The sequence below is a fragment of the Platalea leucorodia genome (genome assembly GCF_965183815.1).
Source record: "Platalea leucorodia genome assembly, chromosome: 1".
Lineage (NCBI taxonomy): Eukaryota > Metazoa > Chordata > Aves > Pelecaniformes > Threskiornithidae > Platalea > Platalea leucorodia.
This window is the reverse complement of record NC_138823.1, coordinates 5,012,277-5,021,983: the sequence shown is the minus strand read 5'-3', so window position 1 is coordinate 5,021,983 and position 9,707 is coordinate 5,012,277. Positions and strand designations below refer to the sequence as shown.

Genomic DNA, 9,707 nt, shown 5'->3' with positions numbered 1-9,707 from the left:
GTCAATGGGCCCCGCTAGCTTGAGAGCAAAGACCCTCTTCCCCCTTTGAGAAAGATGAATCCCAACTGACACCAGCAGGCCTGGTGCCCTGTAGGCCATCCCATTATCGAAAACCCAAAAATTCTGGCAGTGACAGCAGCCACAGAGCCATGTGTTAATAGACCGGGTCTGTCTGTTTCTTCCAGTGTCACTGCCTGCAAGTGGAAGGAGAGAGGGAAAAATAACCTGTGCTCCAGATTCCCTTACCAACTGTTCCAAGGGCCTGAAGTCTCTTTTGATTGCCCTTAGACTATGTGTTGCGGCTTCATCGCCACCCACATGGAAAAGCAGTAATGGGCAATAGTCCAAGGGCCGTACCAGGCTAGGAAGTCTCCTGGTGATGTCCTTAACCCGGGCCCAAGGGAGGCAGCAGACTTCCCTAAGAGGGGGGTCTGTCCAGCATATTGGACCCTCTGTTCCCCTCAGAAGGAAGTCGCATACAACCATAACCCATCTTTTCTTCCTCATGGAGGCGGTTGTGATACGGTGGTAGGCCTTTCTGACCTTGGCAGCACCTCTGGTGTAGATGGACCGTCATCCACATCACCCATTGACTGGCCTTCCACATCCAGAGCCTCACACCTGTGGTAGAGGCACCTGGAAGGCGAGGTGGGCAAGGAGGGGGTTCGCCTGCTGCCCTGAGCGTGGACTTGCCTCCATTCACTCCTTTCCTTTAAGCTACTGCCTTCAGCCTGGCAGAGGGAGGATACAGGATCCCCTTGATCTTGTTTTCTTTCTGATGGCTGTTCCTGTTTCTGTCTCTGGGGGGGCAGAGCATGGTTCCACCAGTCTCTCTCTTTCTCAGCCTCCCTGATGCTCCTTAACCTTTCTACTTTCTCTTGTAGCTCTGCCACCAGGCTGAGCAGATCATCCACCTGGTCACACCTCACACAGCTGCTCTCACTGCTGCCACCCGTTACCAGTGAAAGGCTCTGGCCCTCTCTGCAGCCCGAGACCTGGGTGGCTGCATGTTCTCCTGGGAGCTCGGTCTGTTGCCGCATCAGTTCCGGTGAGTGCAGAGGACATGGCTTTTTGCTGGGTGGCTACCATTGCTAAGCTCCTTCTGGGAGAGCGATGACCACCAACTGAACTGACCTTTTGAGCTGGCAGGGTGATGATGCCTTTCCTGCGTGAACTGCCGCGCCGTGCCCTGTTTGCCTGCTCTGGTCGCTTGTGCTCCCAGGCTGCTTTTCATAGGTGTGGGGGGTGGCCGCGGTTGCTCTGGCAATGCCCAGGCCTCATCAGCGTCTCCCAGGAGAGCTGCCAGCTTCTGGCGGGTCCTTCCGCTGCCCTGGCATTTCCCTGCCTGAGGAAACCCCCACGTGCCCTGAGATCTGCCACTCCGCTGTGGACCGGGCCAGCTCCGGAGCAGCTCACATCAACAACATTCTGAAAAAATGCTGTTTAAGTAACTTCACTCTTGTCCGGAAGTTGGTTGATTGCATCTAAATAGAAAATAAAGCTCGGTTTTGGTGGGGAAGATGTTTTGATTCAGTTAAGTACCCACCTCTCGCTCAAAATAACTATTTTCTCATGTTCCTTTTGACAAAATATTTTCAAACCCGTCTCCCGTCTTTCTGAAGGAATGAAAAACGTGCTCATCTTGCCAGTTCACCATTTAGAATAAAAATAGAGAGTCCTGACTGATTCACCTGCATTTGCCTCAGCGGAAACGCCTCTGTTGATGTCGCCGTTACCTGGACCACAGTTTGAAGGGGACTTCATTTGCCGAAAGAGCAACAGGAGCACAACTGACACAGCCCTTCCTACAGGCGCCTTCTCAAAGGTCTGAATCCACCCCGTGTCCCGGGACTCTGAGCAAGCGCTATGGGACATAAACCGTACTCTGTGGGACTCTTGAGGGACGCCCATCAAATGTGCATCTGTCAAGAACACGTAAAAATCAGAGAACATTTATGTTTCATCATCCTATTTTTCTTTCAAAGTGAAACGCTGGCATTTGCTAAGGCTCGTCAGGTTACAAAGTTCTGTCGAAGCTGGGAAATGCGAAGTTTTCACTAGTGGCTCGTTCTGCCCTTCTTTTATTTTTTTCATTTTTTTTACATATGCACATTACAGAAAATTGTGCATTTAACAGCGATGACACCCTAAATAACAGCACGGGTTAAATCGAGAACACGGTACATACTGACTCTTCTTGGAGAGCATTAACAAAAATTGGCAATTCTGTACTCCGACGTAAATGGCCCGAGTTTGCGTCTCCACGGACGGCCTGGGGACGCTGCCCGGCACACAGAAAAAGCAGCTCCCGGCCACTCCCGTCCGCCGCATCAACCTTGGGTCAACCCTTACATCAGCAGCCGCCGCTCTGAGGAGTATCCCGTCCTGCGTTTGCTTTTCTTGGTAGCTCGCAGCCCCCGCTCCCTCTCTTGTGTATCGTAACGACGCATCTTGAGACGACTTTTCTTCTGACAGAAGGGGGGGGAAGATCTCTATGAGGAGACAGCTTTAACGCTCTTTAACGCTCTGTAACGCGGGCGGGGAGGCGGGCGGGGAGGCTCGGCGCCCCCCGCAGGCCGCCGCGCCGTGGCCGCTCTGGCGCCGCGACGCCCGTCCGCGCCCTGCCGACGCTCCCGTCATCCCCCCGCCACGCTGCGATTGGCGGAGCGCTCCCCTGACGGCATTGGTCAGGGCTGCTCTGCCGGTCGCGGGTTGGACAGCGGCGCTGACGACTCGGTTGCGTCACGGTTCGTCGGGTCTGCGATTGGCTGAGGGCGCCATTATAAAGCTCCCCCGCGCACACGCGCCCCTTTTCCTCCCCGGCGGCCCAAGGTGCTGTGTCCTTCAGCTGAAGCTAAGGCCGTCCCACCCGGCGACTGGCACCGCGCCCCCGCCATGGCCTCCGTCTCCGAGCTCGCCTGCATCTACTCCGCCCTCATCCTGCACGACGACGAGGTCACCGTCACGGTGAGTGCGGGCCGCGGGCCCCGGCCCCGCCGCCACAAGATGGCGGCGAGCCGCGGCATGGCGGGAGGCGGCGGGGCCGGGCCGGCTGCTGAGCGCCGCTGTCGTTGCAGGAGGACAAGATCAACGCGCTCATCAAGGCGGCGGGAGTCAACGTGGAGCCCTTCTGGCCCGGTCTCTTCGCCAAGGTGGGCGAGGGGCGGCGGAGTGAGGGGAGGAGGCGGCGGGAGGCGGGCGGGGACGTCCCCGCCGCGCTGGGGGGGCTGCCGGCCGCGGGCCGCAACCGAACAGCGGCTGCCGGCGGTGCCGGTTTGGGCAGCTGGGAAACGCTGCTCTTCACGGGCGTAGAAGTGACTGAGCAGGGGTGGCTCCGCTGGCGAGAGCGGGCCGCTGCGCTCTGGCGCTGCGCTTTCCCGACGGCGCGACCGGGGGGGTGCCCGGGGCTGAAGCAGAGCTGCCCCCCCCCCCCCCCCCCCCCCGTTAACGCGGCCGCTGTGCTGCTCGCTCTTCCCCAGGCTCTCGCTAACATCGACATCGGCAGCCTGATCTGCAACGTAGGAGCTGGCGGCGGCGGGGCTCCGGCCGCAGCTGCTCCCGCTGGCGGGGCTGCGCCTGCGGGCGGTGCTGCCCCTGGTAAGTGCGCGTCTGCGTCCCGCGGGGTCATCTTCGGCTGGGAGAAATACTGGGTTACAGAGCTGCTTGTCATCGGCTTGAGAGTCAGCCTGGCTCTGCCCCGTGCGATTCTCCTGTGGCTGGTAGTGTGCGTGGCTGCGTCCTAGAGCAAAACAGACCCTCCCCTTTAGAAGGGCTGGAATCGCACTTTGAGTCAGCCTACGGGATTAGCGTTACCTCGGAATTACGGCTGATCTCCCCGTGTATCATCAGGATCTCATCCTGATGGCAAGAGGGAGAGCACCTTGTTTCTGAAGTTTTTCAGATTTGATAGAAATGAACTTTGAAGGCACAAACCCACTTCCCTCATAGTGGAAACACTGGTCTCCTTGGGTCGTTAGCTCAGCTCGTTAGGATTGCTCAGGGCTTGCTTGATGTTTGTCACGGGGCGTGAAGTCTTTTGTGGTATGTACACGGGCTGGTAAAATGGACAAATCCTGATCCCTTTCTCCTTTTCTAGCTGAGGAGAAGAAAGAAGAGGAAAAGAAAGAAGAATCAGAGGAATCTGATGATGACATGGGCTTCGGTCTTTTTGACTAATTAGTTTTGTACCTGCCTGCAATAAAGACCATTTAATTGTACTCTTGTCTGTAATATGGATGTATGTGGAGTGGATGGAGGATGGCCGGGTCACCTGCAGGTACCGAAACCGCTGTCACTGCGTGTTGATCTGGGGTTTTACAGCTCTCCTTGTCGCTTCTTCACGCTCGGCATAGGCATAGCACAGTGACAGCTCAGGCTCCTGACTGTTCATAGCGCATGGACAGAGGTGGAAACGTCATCACGGCGAGCGCGGGACGTGGTCACGTTCAGCCGAAGGGCTGCGGCTTGGCTGCTGCAGCCTCTCGGGGAAGCTGCCACCGGTCAAGTTAATGCGTTAGCAAGAGTGCAGCTTCCCGTACCCGTGATTCAACCTGTCCGGGGGCAGCTGAAGGCTGCTAAAAGCACGGCAGGGACTGCGAGCGCTTCCCAGTGGAGGGCAGTTCTTCAGCTGAAGACCGGGGGAAAAGGCTGAAACTCAGCGAAAGGCCCTTGTTGGAGGCTAAAGCTAGGATACTGTTTATTCATGAGTAGATATAATTTAAAATCTGATTGAGTCTTGCAGTGCTAGGCACCGAGCCTAGGTTGTGTAAGGTGTCTGATTTTTTTTTTTTTTCACTTTTCCAGAAAAAAAAGTCAAGGAGCATCTCTGAAACTGCTTTGATGGGTGGGTGTGGAAGATTGTGTAACTTTACATACAAAAGGAATACTCTTCTCCCTAGTAACAAGTGATGGGATGAGAGGAAACGGCCTCAAGCTGCGCCAGGGGAGGTTTAGGTTGGATATTAGGAAAAACTTCTTCCCCAAAAGGGCAGTCAGGCATTGGAAGAGGCTGCCCAGGGAAGTGGTTGAGTCTCCATCCCTGGAGGTATTTAAAAGACAGGTAGATGTGGTGCTTAGGGACATGGTTTATTGATGGACTTGGCAGCGATAGGTTAACGGTTGGACTCGATCTTAAGGGTCTTTTCCAACCTTAACGATTCTATGATGTATTTCTCCCTTTTGAACAGGACTTTTACAGAGCAGCTGAGCAAGGTAAGGGCTGTCACTAATGCGTATTCTAAAATATTACATGAAAATGACACGTTACCAAAATGTTCAAGTATGTAAGAGGGGACTCCAAAGTTGCGTAGGAGGGTTCTTCCACGTCCAGACCCACAACGGACGCACTCTGCACTGTCCCATCTTCCCACAACACTGGAGCTCATTTGTGTGTTGAAGGATGCAGGCACCCAAGGAAGAATTTAGTCCGTGCACCCCTCTGCTGCTGCCGAGAACTCTGCTGAGCTTCCAAAAGTGTTCCTGCAAACCTTCCCTCACCCCTTTTCGAAGAAACCTTCCCCTAGGAAAACGCATTTTTAAAGTCTAAAGATAAGGAGTGATGCCAAGTAATGACAAGTCACTTACGCAGGTGGTAACACTGACTTGTTCCTGTGCTCTGTAGTTGGAGGAAAAACTGCTTTCTGGAAGACTCCTTACGCCTCGGATTTGCCCCTTGGATGCTCGCTGTTGCGCCTTAAGTCCTGCGTAAGCGAACAGGTAAAAGCTTGCGGATTAGGGTAAGGGGAAAAATTCTATAAGCAGAGAAAACTCGCAGCGGTTTCTTCTGCAGTGCACGCACACACAAAATAATATACCCGGAATGTCACTGGTAACACCTTTTTAATAGGTCAAAGTAACTGTACAGTTCATTATATTCTTCCTGAGAATAATTTATATCCCTCAACAGCAAAAAGGGAGTGTGGTTTTTATTTTAACAGAACAGATGGCGTAACTGGAAAACCAAGGAAAATCTAATTACACTGCTCTACTGTAACTCCTCCCAGGCAAGATAGACAAAAGGATGGGTTAGTTAACTACAGTGGGTTTAAAATATTCAACATGGCTTTAATCTGTCTTTATAAATTATATAAAAATGGGGGACATGAATGGTTACGGAACTCCTCTAAATGCAGCTCTGAATTGCTCTGGTACAAAGCAGCATTTTTGCTTCCAAGGAAAACAACGTTGCTACAAAAGAACTGGCACATTATTCTGGTGAAAAAGACGAGTTTTCAGTTGTGTTCTACAGCTAGTTCCAAACAAATGCTTCACACATTCACATAAAAGTAAAAGGCAGGAAGATGAAGAGGGCTTTAGTTTTTGTCTTGAAATGACTGAAGTCTTGAAAATATAGCTTTTTATTCTTTCTCTGTAAATTGTGATTAGCATATTGCGACGTTAAGTGTTCTAATAAAAAAATTCCAGTCTGGATAGTTCATATACTGTGGGCAAGAATTCTCAGCCCTGAGGTTTCCCCGAATTCTTCACTTCACAATATCTTTCTCTGATCTGCTGCTCGGACAGTTCTGGCTCGGAGACCGTAACCTGCGGCAGCTCTAGGCTAAGCGTGTCCCATGCGATGGTATACAACTGAAGTGCGCTCCATAGCCGTGATTTCCCGAGGACTTCTGTACAAACTTCATCTTGTGATAATGCCACTTTTTGAATCCCAGACCAGCTTGGCTTTATGATAAAAACTTGGTTAAACTTTTGTAATGAGAGAGAACCAACAGCTGTCAGTCAGGTCTGCTGAAGCAAGAGGCGCTGGAAAGCCAGGACTACACTGGGTTAATCCTCACTGCTGGTGGAAGGTGAAATAACATCCTTTCGCAAGCAGAAATCTTAGACTGATGAAACTCCCCCCTCAGGACTTAGTGCGGTCTGGGCTGACTGATCATTCGCAGTCTGGCTTGATCAATAACATCCAACAAGTTCTTGGCATCCACAGCCAGAGCGTGAGCAGCCGTCAGCATTTGCTTTTTGTACTCCTGCTGCAGGCTGGTCATGACGTACTGCTGGGCCAGTTTCATCTTGTTAATGAGCTCGGCCAAGTCCGAGTTCAGCAGCTTCTGCGCCATCTCAATCTGGAACGAGAAGATTCAGTCAGCTGTGAGTCGTTGCAAGCGTTGCGCTCGTGAGAGCGATACCGCAGAGCAACGGGGCTGCCCACCCTCCGCAGCCCCTGCCCGAGCTCCGGCGTCGAGGCCGGGGCCGTTTCTGCGGGCACCGCGGGGAGCAGATGGAATTTCGGCACCCGCCCCCTGCGCCGCGTGGAGATCGAGAGCAGCCTTGCCAGCTGCTGAGCCGCCCACCTCTACACAGCACCGAGACCCAAATCGCTGGTGATGAATTTTAACCCAGGTCTTAGAATGAACACCTTGTTCCAGGTTTCCAGGTCCCTATTATCCTCACCTTTTTATTGCTATTATTAAAGTAGCTCTAAAGCAGTGAAAAATAAAACCGGATAAAAAAGAAGCCGGATACAGGTTACTTAACCACATAGCTGAAGTCAGGGTGGTTCTCTAAGAAAGATGGCACTTAAAGAACCGTTCTCTGGCTTTCTCGTTATCACGCTCACTCAAGGTTTTGGAGGAAAGCAGTTTTACTCCTGGCTCATGAACTTCACTGAAAGATCTCAGTCACTTCTCATCCAGAACTAGGTTATTATGGGATATCTCATCAAAACCTTCCAGCTGCACGGAGCTATGCTCAATTACCTGTTTAATGACTTTGCGTGCAAGCTGTAGTTTAATGAAAGATTAAACTTGCCCTAAGAAGTTCCGTGTAAGCACTGCTAACCGTTTTTATGTCGACTTCATATGTGCGCGTCGCACGCTCTTCAGTTACATCCAGTTTGAGTGTCTTCACTTAAGTCTTCACTTAAGTCAATAAAAGCCTACGTTCACACAGCAACTGGATTCTAATAAAATTAATTTCATGAAGAATTATAACCCGAGAGTTCATACTGCTTAGCGAGTCAAAACGCGTCCCGATAGCTGTCCTGGCTGGGGCTAACTCGAAACAGAACAGGCTGAGCATCAGGCGAGGGGAGCTCTACGTACCTCCCTGTGGGTGCTCGCAGGCAGCATGGGGAGGGACTCATCTACTGTTGCCAGTAAGGTTCTTAACGCCAAACCAACCTCCTAAGAAAAAAAATAAATTAAGAAAATAAAATAAAGTTTGGAAACTTGGAATGAATGGATGAGAGCCTTGTAGCCGGGGTGCGGGAAGCAACCGATACGCTTAATCCCTCTTTGGGTAAGAAGGGAGTTAGAACACGGCTGAGGGACTTTGAAAACCCCACTTGCAATTCCACGTTTCACCGTCAAAACAAAATGCCGAAGGGTTAATAATTAAAAAAAAAATCTTTTTAGAAAGTGAAATACAGAGAAGATCGTACACAACTCGCTGCCCCTGGATAAGCACAGGCAAGCTGGGGAATAAAAGCACCGTTGCCCACTCTGCTGTTAACGGAATCCAACTCTCCAGCACTCTGACCACAGTTTTCCCCCTGGAAACACAAAAAGCTTTTCTACTTCCAACTTTCCAGAAAGTTTCTCCTGTGCCACTTGAAGACCTCGTTCAGGAGAGAAATCAAACACTGATTTTAGGAATTGCCTCCGTACCTTTACCATGGGCACATACTCCTCCGGCGGAGCTGGCTGGATTTTACTGGACATTTCTATGACTGCTTTCACCAGCCCAGTTACATTCTCGTAGACTTTGTCGTTGGAGCGGTCCAGGTTGGCCGTAGGAGGAGGGCTGATTTCCTGCGGCTGAATCTGGAAGTAGAGAGGGGTCGTTTAACCTCCTGGCCCCAGCAGCTGGGACTCAGCAACCTCCCAACCTCCGCAGACGGCCGGGAAGGTCTCGTATTCACAACAGCCCCCCGCCCGCTCCCGCTGGGTCCCCTCTCCTGGCTGAGCACGCTCGCTCCCGGGTCGGAAGGAAGCTTCCTTTAGTTCTTCTGACTGAACCTGATCTGTGAAATGACACTGGGGAATTTTTACCAGATTTCCCTCAAAAGCTGCCGGTATAACTCCCACAACAGAGAAGAAAATAATTTGAGGCATGTGGAGTACAGAGTACTTGACACGTCTAAGCGGTTCACTACTGATGGACAAGTCCCACTGCTAAGGTAGCAGGTATCAGGTCCCTTGTTCCAGAAAGTTGTTTTGTGCTCCAAAACAATGTCAGAGCACATAGTTAACATATTGATATAGTAAAGAGAGAATATTGCAGTACATATTTTTGTTTTGTTAGGGAAAATTCACAGCAGATTAACAAAAATGGCGTCACCAGTACAGGTGGGAAACACCAAATGTTTTCATACACTTTGTTTCCCATAGATCAGAAAAAAACCAATAGGTTAAAAATCCTGTAGTCCTTACTCAAGCAAGACTTCCATTGAGTCAGATCTGTCTAGAGTTAAATTCAAGACAGACCGAAATAATCCTGGGTCAGAAACGAAACAAACATTGAAACCTTCCTCTGTGAGAGCCTCAGTATCTCTGCTCCTGAACTGGAAGTCTATAAGCATCCCAGTTCCCAGCAGCTCTTCGCTGCTGCAGGATGCCCAAGCAACCACTTGGTGGGAGCAGAAGGTTTAAAAATTGCTTATTTCCTACCGGTCACAGAGGGGCCGGCCGCCCCCTTGATCTGAGGTGGCTCATGGCATTTCAGCCCCCCACACTGGGTTACTACTGGTT

General features: G+C 51.3%; 2 protein-coding genes across 5 annotated transcripts in view; one reads left to right on the top strand and one right to left on the bottom strand.

The window, feature by feature from the left end:
- Positions 1 to 2,783: 2,783 nt before the first annotated feature.
- RPLP1 (ribosomal protein lateral stalk subunit P1) lies at positions 2,784 to 4,217 on the top strand. The gene is made up of 4 exons (XM_082317448.1): positions 2,784 to 2,967; positions 3,078 to 3,152; positions 3,480 to 3,597; positions 4,097 to 4,217. The coding sequence occupies exons 1-4, from the start codon at positions 2,896 to 2,898 to the stop codon at positions 4,174 to 4,176; spliced, it is 345 nt and encodes a 114-aa protein (XP_082173574.1). The 5' UTR covers positions 2,784 to 2,895; the 3' UTR covers positions 4,177 to 4,217.
- A 1,604-nt stretch (positions 4,218 to 5,821) lies between these two features.
- Positions 5,822 to 9,707, bottom strand: part of PTK2 (protein tyrosine kinase 2) — a 227,826-nt gene continuing 223,940 nt past the window's right edge. For all 4 annotated transcript variants that reach the window (XM_082317407.1, XM_082317406.1, XM_082317408.1 and 1 more), the window contains 3 exons: positions 8,625 to 8,780; positions 8,061 to 8,141; positions 5,822 to 7,082 (listed from right to left, as the gene is read on the bottom strand). In XM_082317407.1, the coding sequence (XP_082173533.1) occupies positions 6,870 to 7,082; positions 8,061 to 8,141; positions 8,625 to 8,780 (450 nt within the window). In that variant the 3' untranslated portion in view covers positions 5,822 to 6,869. The remainder of the gene's footprint in view (positions 7,083 to 8,060; positions 8,142 to 8,624; positions 8,781 to 9,707) is intronic.